Here is a 22,082-nt window from a genome sequence, read left to right as displayed (position 1 = left end):
CCAAGTGTTCACCGAGGAACACTGATTTAAAACCCAAATCTTCCCTTTGTAACTTTTTATAGTTTGCTGGTACTACACCTCCAACTGGGTTGTAGCTCATTTCTTGAGAGTTGGTTGCATCCACCACTTCTTGGCAACCTCAGAGAACCTAGCATAGAACTGGACCCAGAACACACATTTAATGAACATCTGATGATGGGCAAGGGAGTGGCTCCCTGATGACCCAGCCTGACATCCAAGTAGTTCCCTTCCTGGTAGATGATGCAAATCTACTGCCCCCCAGCCCCCAAGAGGCCGACGGGGAAGGTGCTCCTGCAGCAGTTTTGCTAAAACACAACCTCCAACACTACACTCTCACCATCACACCCCAACCCCATCCCCCAAAGGGCAGGGAGAGGCACCTGAAAGTAACCACCATCACGCAGGGCTGAGAAAAGCCAGCATAAAGCACTTTTATTGCAATAATAAAACTTGAAACTCATATGGAGTGCAGAAGGGTAGGGGTACGGGTGGGGTGTAGGCAGCAGTTTCTCTCACCGTATCACTACACAGGACAGCAAAGGGGTGAGAGGGGGGAAGGAAAAGCCAGGAAACTCTGAAATCAGCAGGGGGAGCAGAGCATCAAAAAACAGGAGATGCTGAAGCTGTGATGACCAGCATCATTTTCTTAAGACAACACTCAAGGATTTGTCATGATGGCTGGGCTTTCATGGGTGTTAAGTGTCTACAAACAGCACCTTCAATTTAAACTTTCGATTAAAGTTCTTAAAATTTAGGAAGTGGAGCTTGGATAGCTATGAGATTACAAAAGTCCTGAATATCCATTAGAAAAACCACAGGATGGGGGGAAAAAAAAAGCCAGGCCATGAAAGAAGGCTTCAGAGGTCCCTGCTGGCTCGGGGACAGATACCTGTAGTGTCCAACATCTCAGTGAAAACTATCTGCTTTCAAAAGGCAGAGGGTTTAAGGGGAGGGTGGGGGTGGGGCAGTGGAGGCAAAGGCTCTCCCCCTTCCCACTTCTGTTTTGGGTAGGGCTTTTAATTCAACCCAAGGACATCTCTCAACTTGGAGAATAATTCGGCCCTCAAAAGCGCCTCAAATCTGCTATGGCTTTGCAGCGCAGCAGCAAGAATGTTTAATATATAATAGATAAAAATTTCATCCAAAAAAATAAAATAAAATAAAGATTCTTGCACCTCCCCCCACACACCAATTCCTATTCTAAAGTTAACCCATTACTTGTGCTGTTAATACTTGACTAATACTTAATTGGAAACCTAGATCCAAAAGACTGAAACTCAATCTTCACCCCAAAACGAAAACAAAATAAAACGAGTAACTTGAGGTTTATGGCATATAGTTCAGGTCAACACACATACGGGGAGAGGGGAAGAGCAAAGCCGGTGACAGAACACATTCAGTCAGGGGAGATGTTTACACGGAGTGGAGTGGAACATCAGGAAGAGCTCCGTACGGATTCGCGTGTGCGCGTCTGGAGGCGCCAGATCCCTCCATGTCACATCTGTTGGGGACAGAAAACTGGTGAGTTCCAGCAACTCAACGCTGTGTGTGTGCAGTGAGGGCAGCCACAAGGCTGTCTGCCATACCAAGTCCCTACCCCAACAGCTGTGAGGTCTGACGTGGACCTCGCCCCTTCTGCTCCAGCTGGGGAGGGCTGGAGGCCCAGGTGAGCAACCTCCTTCCTGCTTACACTGGTTGTGTTTTTTTAAACCTAAGGTTACATTTATGCTGCTGAGGACAGCAGGAGGGGCACAGCCCAGCAACGTGGCTGACAATACAGTTCCCCATCATCAACAGGTATCCAACCTGTCCGTACACAGGAATCACCTGGGGGCTTTAAAAAATCTGAATGCTTGGACCCCATTCCCAGTGATTGTGGTTAACTGGTCTGGGGTGCAGCCTGGGCATCAAGAGAGTCTTAAAAGCTTCCCAAGGACTTAATGTGCACAGCCCTAAGCTGCTGCTCCTCAGGTCAAACAGACTTAGAAACTGTCTGTAGTCTTCATTCACTCCGTCACACCTGTGACTCTCTGGGTTTGCCCTTGGATTTTCCTTCAAGACCCCTACCAGAAGTTCTGAGCTGCTCCTTGGCAGTGCATAGGGAGGCTTAGGCCAGAGTGACTCATGCCCCTTCAGCCCTCTCTCTCCTCCTCTCCCTCCCTCTGTCCTACCAGATTTACAGAAAGTCTATTCCCAAATCAGAGTAACTCTAAGACTCCCTCAAGTACATTTATGGACTCAGCTCTCAAAGAACAGGAGACAGGGTCTGGACTAGGTGTGGACCTCTGGGCAAGGAGAGGCTCGTAAAGTGCCAGGTTCCCGCCTGGTAAGAATGACAGGTGGAGAAGCCAGACTGATTAAACCTGACCAGGCCTGTACAACCCAGGTGTTTAGGACTCAAACCACTGAGTGGAAACAACAAAGGCCCCTCTATTTAAAGAAGTCCACAACAGGACAAGGTACACCATAACTGGCTAGAAGCCACTGCTACTGCTTTTAAACGACATATTTTCACCCAGCCCCCGGCTGTGGTCCTCTGATTCCAGGGGCAGGAGGGGAGGAAATGCAAATGTCTGGGGCCACTTGGAAAACAGATGACAGCATTCATGTGCTTTATGATTTTAATACCCACATGAAAAGTTATGTGCCATTAGGATATTGTATTTGGTTTTCTAGAAATGAGAGAAGGGAAAAAAGTCCAAGAAGAGGAAGCAGGACAGGGTTCTGTCCTAATTTGCCACTGCCTGGATGTGACCTTAAGTAAGGCTTCTCTCTCTCTGGGTCTCGGTCTCCACATCTGTTGCACAGAAAGGCTGACTAAGGTCCCCAAGACCCCTTCCTAGACTATTTGAGAGCATCCTTTACACTTCAAAAGCATCCTTGGGCCTCACCTTTCAGTGCACTGGTAACAAGCTGGCCTGCTGGCCTTGAGGGTCGTGGGCTTGCTCCCCGAGGCGGGTGGCCCAAGTGGTAATGTCTCACATCATCTAACAGGCAGCGACCACAGACTATACAGATGAGGGAGCTGCACAAGCTAGGCAGGGCAAGCAAAGTCATCACCAGTCTTACTTCGAAAGAACTAAAATGCTGGCATTGAAAATTCGGTCTGTATTTCCCATTCCCAACTCAGTTTTAGTTCTAAGCTACATGTAAAAATACTTCATTTAAACAGCTACCATCAGGTGCCCCAACCCCATGAGTTCTTTCGAGAGCACATGCCATTCCTTCCCAAGGTATCCACTAATAACTGAAACTGAATGGAGCCAAGAGAAGGAGAATGTAAGGGGAAAAGCCCGTGGCGTTTCTGGTTCTCTCTGATGCCCATCAAACACTGGGCATGACTTGGGAGGAGCAAAGGTAGTTAAAGGAAGCTCCTTCAGCATTCAGTTCCTTACCCAAGAATGGGGAGCTCAGGGAGGAGGCCATTCCTGTCATTCCAGTTTTAGAAGCTCCACGTCAAAGATGAGAGTGGCATTTGGTGGGATGATGCCTGGGTGCCCAGTGGCACCGTAGGCATAGTCTGGGGAGATAGTCAGCTTGGCTCTCTGACCCACGCTCATCTGTGAAAAGAACAAGGAAGAACGAATGAGCTGGATACACTCCCCAACTGTCTCCTTAAGAAGCAGAGCTGTTTACCTGGGTGTCCCTTGGCCAGGATGATGTGACTAGGACATTTCAGTGACTGCATGGCTGCCTGGGTGCTGGGCACCCCTGTGCAGGACATGGAGGTAGGCAGTCAGGCTGGATGAGCCCTGCATCTGGCTCTGAGGGGCCACACAGCAGATAAAAAACCCTCTTAACTCCCGGAACAGTCAGGCCCTCAGTCTTTCTACCCAGGTCTTACTGATCTAACTCTGGACAGCCAACACTCTGGAAGTGTCACCACCTAGTCCTTGAGTGGCCTGTCACTCAAAGGACATGTTAAGAGGCATCTACATTCTTAGAAAAGGAGCACTTTGATAAAAACTTTGCTTTAAAAGAGAACACACAGAACATAGTATTTGGGGGCAGGTTTCTGGACTTTATATATTTATACCCATACTCAGAAATATAGAAAAACTAAGACAGTATAAATTTCTGGGGTACAAAGTAGCATGTACAGCATGCTACCATTCGTGTGAAAAAGAGGAAAATATATATTCGCACCTGCCTGTATAAACAGAAAACATCTTTGGAAGGACACAAATATCACCAGCATTTTTCTATGGAGAGAATAGAGAGTGGAGGAAAATATATTTCACTTTTAAAAATGTACTTGTACTTTTTTCACTTTCTAATTAAAAATACAAAAAAGTTTAAATATCTATTTTCTGAACAGTGAGCAGGTCCTTAGCTGCATATTCATCCTTGACTTACGTCTTCTAAGTCTCCATGTGTACATTCCTGGCTCTCGGACCCAGCCCAAGAGATAGTGACTAAAGAGAAAGCTGCAGGCTTGCTTCCTACAGCTCCCTTCAGAAACTAGGACATGTCGGACCAAGGCAGTAAGGACACTTAAAGGCAATTGGCTTAACCTAATAGAACTCAAAACAATCATATCCTTTCACCTAGTAATTCCACTTCTAGAATCTTTTGATAGAAATCCAAATGCTTATTGCAAGAGGAGTGGTTTCACACGCACACCTGCATCACAGGTACACAAAGCACCACTGTTTCACCAGAAAGATTAAATGTACTTAAAGCCTTGAATATACCAACACTGAAAGATGCCCAAGATATATTGTTAGATGAAAAAAGCAAGCTGCCAAAATAGTACATGTGGCAGGACTGCAGACCTGTAAACATAAAACAAACCAAAACAATATCAAAAGAATAGGAAAGGGGGCACAAGTGTTTTTAAGTTATTTGCTAAAGAAATAGCCTGTGGAGTAAAAGAAGATGCTCTGCGTAGGTCTCACCACCCAGACTTCTCATGGGTGAGAGCTGTGACTGGCCCAAAGCACACTGAGTCCAGGGGGAGCCTGGGCACCTCCCCAGCATTTCGTCATGCCTCACCAAGCGTGGGATGTGAAACAGGCTGATAACGCTATCTCGGTGGCAGCTATGGCTCTTGGAACATACAACACCATGATTGTTCCAGTGCTGGAACAGCCACAGAAGATGAGTTGTAGGGTGGACAATAGTTGGCACGAGAGATGGGGGATGGGCTCCAGACCCAAGAGCCTGCCAGACGTTGGGGGTGGGGACAGGATGGGACAGAAAGATATAGTTGGGGAAGTTTCCAAAGGGAAGTAAGACACAAAGATCCTCTCCCTTCTGTACTGTTGATCCTCTGCTGTGTAGGAACAGAAATCTAGACACCTGGGAATGGGATGGCTCAGTTTTTGAGTTTTAAGCAGTTTATCTGGAGATAAACCAGTGATATTTTATAAAGAAATTAGTGCATTCTGGAAAAGAGAGAGACAGACAGAAATCTTTCTCTCCACATGTTTAAATCTCCAATTCTCTTTGGTGAGAGGAAATAGACTAATTATCCATCACGGCAGGGCTTAATTACAAAGCCCCCTGGGTCTTAGGCCACTATAAACATTCTTTTACCTGGTTGGTGCCAAGAAAAAAGTTCCTAGGCTCGATGCAAGGATAAAATCCAACTGAAATTTGGCAACCCTGGGTCACCTATTGCCTACTGGGAATTCCGTAGTGTTGGCTGTGTAAATAACAAAAGCTGTTGATACAAATGGGGAGGGGAAAGGTGAAGAAACAGACTCAAGACAAACAAAATTACTTTCTCCATGAGTGTGACCTCTCAGGACTGGTCTCATACAACATGGTCAATAATAAGACAAAACCAAATTAAAACCACACTGAGGTAACATTTTTCATTCATTACTTTGTCCTGAAGCCAAGTTTAACTATACACTGTGCTGGAGGGGCTGAGAAGAGACACTACCTTCACAGCCCGCTGGTGGTAATTCACAGTGTAAGTAAGCCCATCTGGTAAAATGTCAAAATACAGTGCACACAGCCACTGAACCACGCACTCCACCTCTGAGAAGCTGTGGCAATCCCAGCACAAATGTAAAATAAAGTCTACAGAAGATTAGTCACTGCAGCACTGTTTACATGATCAAAATTCTGGAAATGACCCAAATGGCCATCGACAAATTACAGTACTCCCAAGGGAATACAGGCATACCTCATTTCACCGTGCTTTACAGATACTGTGTTTTTTATAAGTTGAAGGTCTGTGGCGGCTCTGTGTCAAGTAAGTCTATTGGCACCACTTTTCCACAACATTTGCTCCTTCATGTCTCTGGGTCACATTTTGGTAATTCTCACAATATTTCAATACTTTTTCATTATTATTATATTTGTATGGTGATCTGCGATCTTTGATGTTACTGCTGCAAAAAGATTATGACTCACTGAAGGCTCAGATGACAGTTAGCATTTTTCAGCAATAAAGTATTTTTTAATTAAGGTATGTACACAGGTTTGAACTATATGGGTCCACTTACACATGAATATTTTTCAATAGTAAATACTACATGATCTGCAGTTGAATCCTCTGATGAGGAGTTGCAGACGTGGAGGGCCGATTATAAAGTTAGACATGGATTTTCAACTGGTTGAGGCAGGAGTTGGCACCCCATCCTCGCATTGTTCAAGGGTAAACTGTACATTGTTTTTTACACATAATGCTATTGCACACTTAATAGACTACAGTACACTGTAAACATAACTTTGGTAACTGGGAAACCGAAAAATTTGGTGGTCTGGCAGCGAACCTGCGATGTCTCTGAGGAGTGCCCACACTATGAAGCTCTGTGAGGAGGAGAGCTTCCTCCTTTTTTATGTCCTGGTATATAAAGTATCAGAGATGGATTAAGTGAAAAAGCAAAGTGCCGAACAATGTGTGTGTGTCTAAAAGAAAAAAAAGGCAACTTAAAGAAACTCTACAAGACAATAATAAAAGGAGTTACCTGGGTGGGGTGCTGGGAGTGAAGTTTTTCACTTCTACCTCGGACTTCTGAACCATATGAATGACTACCCATAAACATAATTTAAAAGGTAGACACTAGGAAACAAAACAAAACAAACGACAGCATACCTGGGCAACCCCTTCTTCCCAGCCTCGGATCACCTCCTGCTTGCCTAGCATAAATTTAAAGGGCTTGTTTCTGTCCCGGGAGGAATCGAATTTCTTTCCATCTTCAAGCATCCCTGTGGAAAAGGGCAGTTGTAACATGAGCAATGAGGAGTAATGACACGAGGCAAGTCAGAGCCAGTGGCAGGGTGCCGGGCCCAGAGGGTAGCACTGGAGGGCCTGGCAGGATGTCCCAGGCCTGAGGAGGAACTGCAGCATCCAGGGAGGATTCCCTGTGTCCTCAGTAGGCCTCTGAGGAGCTGGGACAGTCCCTCTACTTCAGATCTGGAATGCTCTTCCCCAACTCCAAGCAGTAAGACAGCACAGGATTCTGCTGTGTTTGTATGGTTTTAAAGGGGGAGGGAAACCCCAACCTAAACAACGTCAACACTGGTTGGTGGGATGGGGAAGCAGAAATCAATTGAGAGCTTTATCACAGCCACCAGACTTTCTGTATTTTGACAAAATAGGAAATAGGGAGTAGGCGGGGGGAGGGGGAGGTGATGTGGGACAGAAACTGCTGTCCTAACAGAGCAGGAAGGGAGACAGATGTCCTGGGGCAGGGTAGATGTGGACACTGCCTGAAGCCTGAGGCTGAGGACTGAGAGGGAGACAGGAGGATGGGGCTCCACCTCTGCCAGAACTAACGAGCTGGGGGGTACACATAGCTCACCTCTTTACCAGAACACAATCACTACCTGATAAAAGAAATGAAAAAAGGTAGGACTTGAATAGTTTCCTATAAATGAGTAACTGGGAGAAGACTAGGTCTCCACTCTCCACAACACTGACCGCAGACACTCCCTTCAGCCCATTTCAAGCTCTACTTCATACACTGGACCCAACCCAACTGAACTCAACATTAATGGTGAGAGCAGGCAACAAATAGCTGGAATTGCATAATCCCTTCTCTGGCCAGGTAGGAGCCTTTCCATCCACCTGCCAGACACTGCTTGTGACAGAAATAAGGAACCCAATTCCAAGGCTCAGTAACCCGCCCAAGGTCAGAACCAGTGGGTAGTGGGGCCTGGCTCTAGCAAATGGCTTTATTTAGCTCAGCGGGGACTGTGAACTCTGAAGGAGACTGAAAACCAGAAATAGCCTCTTCCTGGTCTGCGCTCTTTAGAGTAGATCCTGAGTAGAGCCCAGGGGCTTCCTGAGCAGCCACGATGGACAAGTCACTAGGTGAGGAAGTCCCCTGGGAATAAGCCAAGGATATTAGGGGGTCCCCTCTAAGCCCTAATCATCTGCAAGGGCTGGCTGGACAAAACCCACAGAGAAAAACTGTCCAGAGGAGCACCTGAAACCCAGGCTATGGAACATTCCAGACCCTTGGAAAATCCAGACCCAGCACCCCCAACCTCTCTTTCTAACTGAGTATCAACTTTCCAGAAGCAGCAACAGCCTAACCCAGGAGATGAACTAGAATCAATGTAAGCCTTTCTCCTCTGTCAGTGTTGGCGTGGGGTGGGCACATAGGCCAGTTTGGGCCCTTGGACCAGTTGTAAAGTCTACTGGAATCTTCCAGGAAAGACCTGCGTCACTGGTAAACACACCCAAGAAGAAAGCTCTTGCCCTCCCTTCCTGTTGAATGCTGTTTTGTAAGGATGTGATGTCTGGAGCCATGGCAGCCACCTTGTAACCAAGAGGTCAGTCAGGAACCTCAGAGTAGTAGTTCCTTTGCTCTGAACCAGCCTCAAACTACCTCCCTTAAGACTTGCATTCTGAGGTGATTAAAAGTCTGTTTTGCCTTAAGTCAAGTTTTCAGTTACTTGCAGCTGAAATAACAAATGGAATAAGGAAAATCTTTTGACATTTACTTAGTACATCCCACTGTAGTGTTGCCATGAGAGAAGTTAACAAAGAAATGGAACTCAACAACCCATATCACACTAAGAGCTATCACCGATTGTGACAACAAACCAGTTATGTCAGGACCCAGTCTACACATAAATCTGTATAAACAAAACAAAATTTACATGTAATAGTTACTATGTCAGATGCACTTCTCATTTTTAAAAAGAACGCTGATTGTGACCCCTAGGTTTATTTCATGATACACTAATGAGTTGCAACTCATAGTTAACAGAAATACAGTATACCTACAAAAGAATTATACTATTTCCTGTCAAATCTGAACATGCCTCCAATCAGAGCAAGATCATATTTTGATTGCAACAAAAACCACTGGGTACTGAGACAGAATCCCTATACTTTCCATTTATTCCTGATCAAATGCATTGCTAAGCAACTTCTGGATGTTACATGCATTCATCCTGCTTTGCCTGAAGGTGAGATGCTTCAACTGCCTGACTGGTACCAAGCCTGCAGCACAAGGTAAGACTCAGGCTCTACCAGCTGCTGAGCCAGACTGGAGAAATGGATGGTCTTCAGTGCAGAGACTGGGTTTGGGAAGATGTCTAACCCCAGCTCCCTTAAGCTTTTCTGGGACACTGAGGGGCAAAAATAAACCATAAAAGCCAAGAAACAGGATTTCAAAGTAAAGGGGCTTTAAGCAGGAGTTTTGCCAAGGATCCTTATTCTCCTACCCTATTTCAGATGAGCCGTTATCCCTGAGAAGAGGACTTAAGCCTCACTCCAGAACTTCAGAGCACAGTCACCATCTGTCAGTCTCAGCTACTTTCTCTGAGGTGACATCTTCACACAGAAGGTTGGGTGGTGTTGATAAGGGTGGGGTTCATTAGATGTGAGGTGGGGATTTCCTATAATCTAAGTCCAAAGAGTAAATGATATCCCAAGATTTGAGCAGGATGTCACACAACTGTCACAGGCAGGGAGAGGAGATGATGTTAGAGGGGAAGCAGTGTCCATTAAGATGCAGGAATGAATGCGCATGATACCGTGTTTTCTCAAGTGGGAATTAGGCGGGTCAGTGTTGAATGCAGGACATAAGAGAAGCTGTGGCATTATAACAGGCAGTTTTGGCCAAGATGGAGGAAAAGGGATCAGATTTACCCTCCTACCTAAACAGCCAAAAATAAAAACAAAAAAGCACCAAACAAACCAAAAAAAAAAAAAAAAAAGAGCGAGAGAAACAGAGACAGACAGAGAGTGAGAACAAAAGAGAAAGAGAAGCAACCTAGACAATAGCTAAAACAATTAAGACACTGGACACTGCAATGGAAAACTGACTGCTGAGAGACAGGAAACTAAAAAGGTGAGTCCTATGACTGCCCCAGCTTACGTCCTTGGGAGTTTCGAAGGAAAGGAAACTTGGCTGGAACTCAAGTCCACAGGGCACATACCACGGGGAAGAGAGCTGTAGAGAAGATTCCCAGAGTTAGAGAGGGTCCCCTTAAGTATTCAGTAATCAATGCACGTGTTTGAGGAAACTACTCAAGGCCAGGAAAAGAACCATCCATAAGGTTTAGAAGGAACAGTGCTCAGAGCTCATATGGGACTGGAATCAGTGCCTGATTTTCATCAGCCAGACTAAAGAAAGTCACAGTTTATGAGGCACTGGGCAGGATAACCAGGAAGATCTCGCCTCAGCAGTGAGGAATATCCAGGCCCAAACTGAGCACTCCAGCCCCACCGAACAAATCATAAAAGCACGACCCAAAAGGATCAATCTGTTTCCAAGTAACTTAAGTGCTTCCCAGTACAAAGCTCACGAAGATTTATAGGAATAAAGATATCCAGCATCCCAAAAGGTAAAATTCACCATGTCTTGTGTTCAAAGATTACCAAGCATCCAATGAGGCAGGAAAACACGACCTACAATGCGACTAATCAATCAACTGAAATCAACCTAGAACTGACACATGACACATCACTCTAGAACTTACACTTAGTAAAGAAAGACAGTAGGATTCAAATCAAATTTCTGGAGATGAAAACTACAATGCCTGAGGTGACTGGGCTGGGACTGGACACCTACAGGCAAAAGTAAAAAAAAAAAAAAAAGTAAAAACCTGGATCTATTATCAGCATTACAAAAATGCACATTAAAACCACTAGGAGACAAAACTACTACTGATTAAAATGAGTACAACTAAAAAGATCATATTATGTGTTGGTGAGGATGTGGAGGAACTGGAATTCTCATACACTGTTGGTTGGAATATAAAACAGAACAAGCACTTTGGAAAATAGCTTGACAGTTTTAACACACACCTCCTATTTGATCCAGCGATCTACTCCTGGAAATTTGAGAAATGACAGCTTATGGCTGTACAACAAGACTTATATTCACAGTGACTTACTTGTAATAGTTAATAGCCAATAACTGGCACAACCCAAATGTCTGCCAAATGGTGAATGGATAACCAAGTATATCCATCCATACAGTAGAAAAATTATTCAGCAATAAAAACGAATGAACTATTGATACATGGAACAACATAATCTCAGAATAATTATACTGAGTGAAAGATGCCAGACAAAACAATACACTTTGTATGATTCCATTTATACAAAACGTTAGAAAATGCAAACTAACCTATGCTGAAAGAAAAGCCTATCAGCCTTTGTTGGGGATGGGAAGAAGGGAGATGTTCCAGAGAGTAACAAAGAAATATATCAAAACTTATGAAACTGTACAGTTTATAGGAAGTCCGGAAGTCCATTATGCCTCTATAAAACTTTATTTCAAAGGGAGGGGCAGGGAAAAAAGTGAGATTTACTGAAATCCTACATATGTTTACGTTCCACACCAGACCTGGCGCTGGATGGCAGCTGCTTCCTGTCTAGGGAAGGAGCAGGTAAAGCAGGCAGCAAGTCAAGTCTCAGCAGCTGCTCTGGTTTTAACTCTGAACATCTCCGTGCCAGGACCTGGAGCCCCTGAACACTGACACCACCTGCCAAGTTAGCGCCGTAATTTCCTAGAGAAAGCACGCTCTGCTGAGAGAAGGCAACTGAGGTTACAGTTCAGACACGACAGCTGACACTCTTTAAGCTCCAAACGTTACTCTTAGCAAAAACCTGGATCACCAGCACAACCTTCTATGTGCAGAACTGACTGATTTCATTTCTGATTACACACAAATCTGTACCTCATGACCTCGGATGGTTACTTATTCTCAATTTTGAGAACTAATTCTTGTCTCTCCTGACTGAATACAGCTCGAGGTCACAGACCTGGACTCAGAGTTCCATGTCCCTGTGGCACTCGGCTCAGCCCGGGCACTCGCCACACTGGCACTCATGAGCACTTTTCGATTTGCTTCATTTGCATGTTTTTTAAGAACGAGGAGGACAAGCATGAGGCCTCCATATTTGGACCTCTTCCCTATATGGTAGGAAGAACCTGAGGTTTAATTCCAGAATTTTTTACTTTTGGCACTTTTAAATTACTAATCAGTGAGGAAAATGTAAAAATTTGGAGGTCTCCAGTTAAAAGCAAAAGACCAAGAAAGAAGCAAAAGCTATGGCTGCTTGAGCCTCTGGCAGCAAAGCAGTTGATGTCACCTTCACTTGAGTCTCCTCCCAAACTGTTTAGCTGTTGTTTGGGGGAAGAAGGGAAGAAGCAAATTCAAATCCCTGGAGGGGGAGCAGGAGGGCTTAAAGAGAGCGAGAAAGAGTGTGTGGGGAAGAGTCTCCAGATCATATCTCCCCCACCCCCACCCCGAGAAGGAACCTAAAGAGGCAGACTTGGCCAGCAGCTGCTGTGCAAAGGACCCTTGGACTGTGTCCCTGATGCCTGGCTCATGTCACAGAAGCAGTGGTTAAGACCCAAGGCCAGCATTTGGAGATTCAGGAGCACCACTGGGTTATTTCACTTATAATCCAACAGAAACGGTTCCACTGCCAGCACACCCACTCCTCCTACACCCTCTACTGGGTACGGGAAGATGCCTGAGGAAGGCACCTGTAGAGCCACAGCTTCAGCACTTGTTGCAGCTGGAGCGTGACTCACAGTGTGGTTTTCAAGAGCTGATGAATCTTTGCAGGTGGTTTTCACAAGCAGCATTTTATAGGGCCCCAAATATGGAAAGTTTTAAGGCTAAAAACGAAAAAACCCAAACCTATATCAAACAATGACAACAAAACAGAACATCCCAAACTCCAAACCTTCAAAACTATATAAAGTTCTTAACATTTACAGTTGGGAGAGGGAGAAAGGATTTCTACTTTTAACTCAGTATCAGGTAGTTTCTTACGTACAAAAAGTACAATGACTGAATGGAGGCAGGGGAGCCAAACTGAAAAATCGCCATTTTTTCCCCACAGATTTGCATTTTGAAGCCACTTGGAACACTTCAAATGGATGTACTGACCTAGACTGAGCTGTTTCCTTTCCCCTTCCTTCTTATATACAGAAGCTCTCTCAATTACCTTTCACTCAACTGTCTCACCAGACACTCTCACAAAAACCACACCCGCACAGCCCCAGACTGTGAAAGCTCCTTGTGCCCCAGTCTCTAGCTCATCCTCATGCCTTCTTTCCCCTGTGAGATTTATGCTTTCCAAGGGTCAGTCAGCTATATTTACTCCCAAATCCATTTATGTCAGTTATACTTACTGAATATAGATAACATAATTAAATAGCATGTAATTAAATATGAGTGTGGGTAGAAAAAGAGTGGTCCTAGCTGACTGCTTGGAAAGACTCAGTAAGACAAGTCACTAAAAAATATTGCTAGTGAATAATTATGTGTGAATGAGACTAATGTTTGGAGGAAGTAGTCTTAAAAACCTAGAAAGGTTTGGCACTTAGATGACCTCACAACAGTCCCTGCTCTACTTTTTTTTATTTTAAGAAGTCAGTTACAATATGTCAATTTTGAGTGTACAGCACATGCATATACATACTTACATTCATTTTCATATTCTTTTTCATTAAAGGTTATTACAAGATACTGAATATAGTTCTCTGCGCTATACAGAAGAAATCTGTGTTTTTTAAATCCATTTTTATATGCAGTGGTTAACATTTGCAAATCTTGCTCTACTTTTAAAAGAAGCCCAAACTAGTTTTTGAAGAACCTTGATGGGAAATTCCATCAGAAAAGCCATCATAAAAGAAAGACATGGCTTTTTAGTAAATGATAGATGCTTGGATTTGAAATACAATATTTAGAGAAACCAAGTCACTTTTATGATTAAATATCAACTATCCACTTGTCCCAATTATGATGGGTGAAAAGAGATTCTACACACTGAGGTAGTGGAAAAGTAGTCATTCAAAGCCTCTGTCTTGGTTCCATTTCCGGGCCTCTGAGGTTGAACTCAGGGCAACCTTCCTGAACTGGAGTTCTGAGAATCCCATGCACGTGCTATGATCAAAAGTCGAGTGCCAACTCAAAGAGAGAATCAGCTTCTCCCTCCCCATCACACAAAGTGCAAGAACGTTTCCCATCTATTATCTGAAAATGCTTCTAACCTTTGGCTAAATTCCTTCAGGTTCTATGATGAAAAGTGTATTTCCAAAGGAAGGCCCATGATGGGAAGAACATGCAGGATCACAGGATACAGACAGAACGCAAGTCCTTGTGGGCATGCCTTCCATTTGTACTTTCTCACAAACAAGAGGGCTGCCACACTGTGTCTCATGGCGGTATGGGGAGATGCACAGAAGGAAACACAGTAACAGAGGCTATCTGAAACTGGGAGAAATGCATATGATCTTTAGCTTTCTTTTCTTTTTTTCTGTCTTCCAGAAAATAGAGGCAGTAGGCTGTCGGGTGCAATGATTAAAGGCATGGATTCTGGAGACTGGCTCCAGATTATTTCAGTAATTCCCTCCCTGATCTCCATGCTTCTGCACTGCTCTCCCACAGCTTAAACTCGACATGGCAGCCAGAGAGGCATTCTTTAAAAATACAAGACAGACCCTATGACTCTTCTGTTCAAAATTCTTCCATTGCTCCCCATTTCACTCAGAATAGAAGCTAAAGTCCTTAAAATGGTCTTCAAGGCCCTGTAAGAGCTGCCACCCCATACCACCATCTCTCACTCCATCTCTGGTTACTCTCACACTTCCCCACTCCGAGAACTCTGTTTTCTCTTATGTTCTGTTTACACACACCAGGGATACTCCCTCCCCAGGGCCTCTGTCCTTGCTGTCCCCTCTGATTAAAATGCTCTTGTACAGTCACATGGATCACTGCTTTAGCTCCTTCAGGTCTTTGTTCAAATGTCACTTTCTCACTGAGGCCTTCCACTGTTCTTTCTAAAATCTCAACCACCTCCTGTTTCCTCCTTAGCACTTATTGGCTGATGTCCAATATATGTTTGCTTATTAATCATATTCGTCATCTGTCGTTCCCCCTACAGTGTCAGATCTGTGAGGGCAGGGCCTCTCCTCTTCACTCCTATATTCCTGGTACCCAGAACACTGCCTTGCACGTAACAGATAATCAGCAACTACTTGTTGAAAAATCAAAGGTACTCTTCCCTCTTCCCAGCCTCTGCACACACTTGGTAAGTCCCTTCCTCCTCCCCGACTGAGTCACGCACATCTAAGACCATGTGGCACTTCTAGCCCCAGGTGTGACCTGCTCAAGGCACTTTCCTTGTAACAGTAAGCACAAGAGAAGGCACTCACTCCCCACAAAGTAGGTCCCTCCAGGGCAAGGCTGAGGCTTTCCCCAGCTCCTAACACATCTGTTGAAAGACTAAGGGAAAGGTTTGGTGTGCTCACCAGCATGTAGTGAGTGAGAGGAAGAACTGGTCACAGTTATATTAATCCACAGGGACTAAGCAAAACCCAAAATATTGTAAATATTCTTTTTTATTCTAATTTAAAGGAAATAGAAGAATTATACCAATCACAACAGGAATGTGGGCTTCCCACACTCCAGCTAGAGTCTAATGCCAGGTCCTAACTGACCACTCAAAACAGTCACTGAGTACCTACTCCAGGCCAGGCACTGATGGGGAGGGCCTGCATAACACCACCAGTGTGGGTCTGGCCTCCTGGAGCCTGCAGTCTATACTGCCTGACTGTGAGGAAGGCTGAGAGGAAGGGTGCCCTGCTGGAGACAGAGGCATGAGTGTGTACGCCTGTGTGAAGGACCACGTTAGCCAAGGGTTGGGGAGACTCAGTGAAGGGGCATTATTTAAGCTGCAATAAGAACCTGCCTTGTGGTGGGGACTGAGGGCAGTGTGGTGGCACCTACACAGAGGGGCAGCGACCTTCCTGTGGGGAAAGCTTGGTGAGTCTGTGGAACTGAATGCAGGCCATGGAGGGCTGAGCTCCTGCGAGGGGAAAAGTAAAGGCGACAAGAGCACAGAGGGCAGCACCCGGGATGTGATTATTTCCCATTCTCTCTCCTTTTCCTCTTTCCACTTTCTGTTCTGCTGGAATTTATTTGGCCAAAGTGAAAGGGGCCTGAGGGAAGAAACGCAAGGACTCACTGAGCTCTTCAGTATGAACAAAGTAGACAGAGATGGCATATACAACAAAATGTCAACCATCGTGGAATCTGGGTGGTGGGCACATGGGTATTTATTACTCTATTTTGATTTTTCTCTATGTCTGAAAACTTAACAAATAAGAGCTGCACACAGACCAAGAATGCTGTGAGGTCTCTGTTCATTTCAGACGAACAAGCCTTCTGCTCTCACCTGTGGAAGAAGAGAGCGCGGCCCGTGCCTGAGTCTGTACTTGGGGAATCACAATCCCGGAGGAAGGAAAATAATGTTTTCACAGCAAAATGTTAACATCCAATTATGTGAAGGAAACTGGAGGAGAAAAAGACTGACACTGTAACCGGCTCCCACAGCCCGGCTGCTGTAGCCAAACCCTGCCCCGCTCACACCCACCAAGAAACCACGACAAACGCTAAAAACCTCCCTTGGTCCCCAAACTGAAGAGAACAGCTGCAGCCTTCTTAGCCGATACTGTGCAGGCAACGTGCAGGCTTGGTTTAGATGAATCCTCACTCAGACTCATCCCTTTTTTGTAATGACTTATTTCCCCACCTGTGAAACGGGAGGGGGATGAGGTTTGGCCCATCCAACTCTGCCAACACTAAGCTGCGTGTAGGTCTGGGCCACGCCAGGAGCTGGAGTGCTGAGTCCAGGACTCTACCTTTCTCCCACTCGAGACAGCGCAGGTGGTGCCGGCTCGAGGACAGAACAGGACGATGCATCACCCAGCGCCGGGGACACAGTATGTGCAGTAAGAGCATCACTGCTGCTGCCGCCTCTCCCAGAACGTGCGTGCCCCCAGCACCTCCTCACAGCAGGCATCATGACTCCCATTTCACTGGCGCACACAGAAGCTGAGAAAAGTGGTTCACTCTGCCCAAGCTGCCATTAACATGTTACAGAAGCAAGATCTGAACCAGCAAAGGCCCCACATCCCCCCTGGGGATCACTGTCCGCCTGGTACCACCTCTGCCCACCTGCCCTTGGCATGCTCGGCACATCCCGGATACAACCAGGGCCCTGTTTCTGCACCTGCCACAGCAGCCCAGTGTCCACACAGTAGGCAGAAGGGAGGGGTCCTGTTAAAATCCAAGTCAGCTCATGACCCTCTAAAGGTTCCCACTACTCCGAGAGAAAGCCAACGTTCTTACAATAACCAATGAGGTCCCACCATCACCTCATCTCCTATCGTCTTCCCCCTCACACAGTCCACTCCAGCCACACCAGTCTCCTCACTGCCCCTCTAACACACCAAGCATGCGCCAGCCTCAGGGCCTCTGCACTGCTCCTCCCTGTGCCTGGAACACTCTTCCCCTAGACAGCCACGCCACTCACTCACCAACGTCCTTTGGGTAAATATTAAAATGTCATTTTGTCAGAGGCCATTTCCAAGGGAAGCAGCAAACCCCCTTCCCAGGCCCTCACTCTGCATCAGCCTCTCCACGGAGCTTCTCACCACCTGACATGTCACACCTTTGCGCTATCAGTCTCGTCTCCACCAGATCAGGTCTTTGCCCAGTTCACTGGCCAGGTCTCCAATGCCTGGCTGGCTGCTGTCACTCAGTAAATACCTACTGTAGAAGGAAAGGGCCCTGCTGTGGCCCTGCCCACACAGCACATCGGGGGAGCCATCTGAGCAGTCTCTGCTGGGGGAGAGTCTTCCTCCAGACAGCAGATCATCATCCAAGAAACACCCAGCAGGGGAGTGGGTGGAAAACAGCAGAGAGGAGGGGGGAGACAGAAGCTAAAGAAAAGCAAGGGGTGGCAGGAGGGAAGGGGAGGTGGTTGCCACAAAGTGGCTACACCTGCCCTGGGAGCCTCAGTGTCCCTCCAAGTGGAGCTCCTGAGGAGGAAAGGCTCAGGGAGCCTTGGTTTTTCTCAATCAGAAGCCAGGGTATGGACAACTTAAATCCAATCCCAAGGACACGATGTCAACTGAAAAAAGAATTCCTCAGTCCACTTGAGGTGGCTCTGACAATGGCAGGCACATGGCTTTCTGATGTGAGTGAAAGGGACACAAGCCTAGCTGTGTGTCAGCACAAGCTCTACTATACAGATGACGAAGCTGCTGGAGGCAAGGAGGCAGCCGTGAGAATCCACTTGATCCTCAAGGCACATACTTGGCAGGCCACCCTTCCACCTCCTCCCTCCCACCTCAATGCCTGGCATGCTGCTAGGAGGTGCCTGGCTGGGGACAGTAAAGTTTTCATTTTCCCTTCTACCCTTTGTGGCACCACAAAGAGGTGGCAGAGGCCATTCTATGATGCCATGCTCATGCTATGCTCTGCTCGAGGCCACGGAAGGCACCAGAGGGAGCCCTGAGAGAGGCATCCAGGCTACTACTGGCAGCTGCTAGGAGTATTTAAAACACCTATGTGGCCAAAGTCAGTCTGTGCTACCCAGTGAAGACGGGACTCCAGCTTCCTTACTTCCACTGCTGTTTCTCTGAACATGCTTCCCAATCAGCAGTAGCAGACACCTGGCTAGAGCAGACTGGATCAAGAGTGTTCACCCGAACTGAACCTGGGTCAATCAGATTCTCCCTAGGAACTGTAACCATGGAAGCCAAGCAATCTGAGCTAGCTACGCAAAAGAAGACAGAGAAACCGGGCGTGGGGGTGGAAGGAGGGTGGGTGGGCACACAGGGACTTCCACCATCCACCACTTGGGAGAAACAGAAAGACAGAAAGCTGTACGGGAGACTACTGAGGCAGCCAGGGAGAGATAAAGACAGATGAAAACTAGGGGCATGATGAGCCTTTCTTCTCCCTTCCCGAGGCCCACTGGGCTTCCTGCTTGGAAGACCCTCAGATTTTTATGAAACTCCCCATCTCTTCATCATGTTGAGAAGAGATGAATTCTGTTCCCAGTGGCTTAAAAGCCTTAACTGCTACAGATGAAATCTCATAGCGCCTACCCATTTCTCTCACACCCCCACAGGTCTCAAACAGGTTCTTCCTGGGAGGCTGGTGGCAAAGACCTGTGGTAATAAAGCCACCTGCCCAATGAAGCAGAGCTGGCTTCTCACCAGGGTGTCTTTGTAGGGCTTATCAAAAATGAAATAAAAAGGAAAGCTTTTGTCCTAATGCATGCCAGGGTCCTGCTGCTGTTCTGGGAACGTGTGGGTCGGTGCCACCCTTGAGGAAAACACGAACCTGGAGAAGAGGCACTGGGAGACCTGATGGTGTTCTGGGTCCCACGACCATCTGTTCTCTTAGGAGAAGACTACAGACATGCTGTATGGGGACATTTCACCAAGAGGCACAGTGAAATTCGGTTCTACCTACATGCTGGTGTCCAGTTCTGCCATCAGCACCAGAAACTGGGGGACCCAAGGACAAGGGGCACAGACTTCGGAGTGGGACAGCTGTAGCAAATTATCCTAGTGTGGCTACTTACAAACTGGGGGCGAGAGGGGGACAGAAGTCACCTCATCACCTCTCTGAGTCAGTCTCTGCCCCGGGTGGCTGTGGGAGCTGAACTGCCCACTCACCCCAGCAATGGTTATTCTTCTCATCTCACAGATCAAAAACAACCAAACGTCACAAGTTTTCCTCCCCTAGAATTCCTAGGCTCAGATGCCGACCGTGGTCTACAAAGATAGCCATTTAAAACATCAAAACCACTTTCCAGTTTCGTTTGCAGGCGCGAGACTGGTGGCAAAGATCCGTGGTACAAAGGTAGGTTTCAATACTTCCTTCTTTGGTAGCCTTTTCAGAGGCTGTAGTCTCTAACTCCCTCCACCCTCTGCCTCCTTTTCTACCCATGGAGAAGGTCCAGAGAAATAAAAAAGCCAGAGAAATAAAAGGACACCCGGAGCGGGGGCTGTTGCCTTTTTTCCTTCCCAAAGTCATTTCCCTCAACAGGGGGTTCCCCCTATGATCTGGGAGAGAAAGGTAGAGCGAATCCCTGGGTAGAAGGGTCAGAACTGCCTACAGCCTACTCCCCAGGAGGAGGAGGAGGAAAAGGGAGGGAAGGAGAAGAAACAGAGGAAGGAGGAGGAGGAACATGGGAAAGGGTGGGAAGAGGGAAAAAAGGGAAGGAGAAGGGGGAGGGAAAGTTATTCATATTAACAACTGTAGCTACACCAATCATCAGCCCCCCACTACAGCCAAGAAGTCTCCGCCTACTGAGACTCCCTCCCTCCCCCAGTACAACCCAGGAGGACCTTGTAAGGGCATGAAGTAAAAGATGGTTTCAAGGCATATGACTGTCATGTTAGAATTCTGGCTGAAGGTCTAATATTTCCTTTAGCTTTCTTTTAGCTTCCTTTAATTTAGGTACCTTAACTGGGCTTCAATTTACTTAGCTTTAAAATAGGGATGAGCAAAATCTCTACTAGAAGGGTTAGAGGGCTAAATCACAAGTTCTGTCGGCCTGGGCCATCACTGCCACCGAGGCTTGGATTTGTAGGTAGCTCAAAAGTAAGATGAGGAAGAAGATCGTGCAGATCTAGTTCCTCCAAGGCCACGCTGGGCCAAAGTAATGACTTAGAAAGTGGAACGTTTCCCAACCCGCGACGGAGGGGAGAGGCGAATCCCGAGTTCCCCACGGAAGAGGCTGAATTCCCACGGACTGGGAATTACCTCGCCCTCCTTATCTCCATCGAAGGGTGGGGCGGAAGCGGGAGTAGGGTGTCAATCCGGACACATAAATGGTACAAATTCTCTCGGATGGTCCTTGGCCAGGGCTCTGCCCATTCCTGAGCGTGCGACCTTGGACAAGTGACTTCGCCTCCCCAAGCTTCAGTTTCCCCATCTGTGCAGTGGGCAGAACGGCAGCACTTTGAGGCACACAACTGCTTTCGAAGTGCGAAATGATGTCCGGGCCCCGGTCAGGGCTCGCGCGCGCGGCTCAAACTGTCGGGGTCCGGCAGGCCCGAGGCTGCCCCCTCGGGGGCGCTGCCACCGCCCAGGCCTCGGCCTCCGGCCATGCGGGCCTCGCCGCCGCCCCGCCCCGGGCCTCTGCCCCAGGCCGCAACGGCCGCCCCCGGGCCGCCCCCCCGGCCCCGACTCACCCGTGTAGTGCACCACGCAGGTCTGGCCGCGCTTCGGGAAGGTGCGCCCTGAGGAGACAGACGGACGGACAGACAGACAGACGGGCGCGGTGAGCGGATGCGCGCGGCGGCGGGTCACTCTGGGGCCGCCGGGCGCGCCTACTTACCGTCTCCGGGGGAGATGGTCTCCACCTGCACTCCCATGGCGGCGGCGGCGGCGGCGGCGGCGGACGCTGGGCGGGCGGGCGGGCGGCGCGACGGGCGGCGTGGAACGAGAGCGGACCTGGCGGCGTGGAACGAGAGCGGACCTGGCGGCGGTTCCCCGGCTCTGCCTCGTCTCTCCGCTCGACGCCTGCGCACGCGCGCGCCCCCGCACGCCCCGCCCTGCGTGCGCGCCCCACACGGCGCGCACGTCCCCGGAGCCCAGGCCGCGGGGCAGGGGGACCGGAAGCCCGGAAGCCCCGAGGCCTCCGGATGCGGCCGTTCCGAGGGGCGGTCCTGTTTCCCCTACCTTTCCTTTCTCTGTTCTCCCAGCTCGGCTGGCCTCTCTAACCCAGTTTCCGCATCTGAGAAATGAGAGTAAGAATTGGGGATCTGCCAGTTACTGACCGGGGGACCACAAGTTCACACTTACTCATGCTG

At 47.6% G+C, this 22,082-nt stretch overlaps 1 protein-coding gene across 2 annotated transcripts; it reads right to left on the bottom strand.

Moving 5' to 3' along the window:
• Positions 1-428: 428 nt before the first annotated feature.
• FKBP1A (FKBP prolyl isomerase 1A) lies at positions 429-21,767 on the bottom strand. Of its 2 annotated transcripts, XM_074347056.1 has the most exons (5): positions 21,608-21,767; positions 21,462-21,509; positions 7,073-7,185; positions 3,417-3,581; positions 429-1,522 (listed from the first exon to the last, which is right to left on the bottom strand). In XM_074347056.1, exons 1-4 carry the CDS (start codon positions 21,642-21,644, stop codon positions 3,453-3,455), a joined length of 327 nt encoding a protein of 108 aa, XP_074203157.1. In that variant the 5' UTR covers positions 21,645-21,767; the 3' UTR covers positions 429-1,522; positions 3,417-3,452. The 2 variants fall into 2 exon arrangements, with proteins under 2 accessions (XP_074203157.1, XP_074203156.1); XM_074347055.1 differs by lacking the exon at positions 21,462-21,509 and having other exon boundaries at positions 21,608-21,736.
• Between the last annotated feature and the right edge of the window lie 315 nt (positions 21,768-22,082).

Source organism: Camelus bactrianus, chromosome 19, assembly GCF_048773025.1.
Source record: "Camelus bactrianus isolate YW-2024 breed Bactrian camel chromosome 19, ASM4877302v1, whole genome shotgun sequence".
NCBI lineage: Eukaryota > Metazoa > Chordata > Mammalia > Artiodactyla > Camelidae > Camelus > Camelus bactrianus.
Note: the sequence above shows the minus strand (reverse complement) of the source record. Positions and strands in the feature narration are given on the sequence as shown.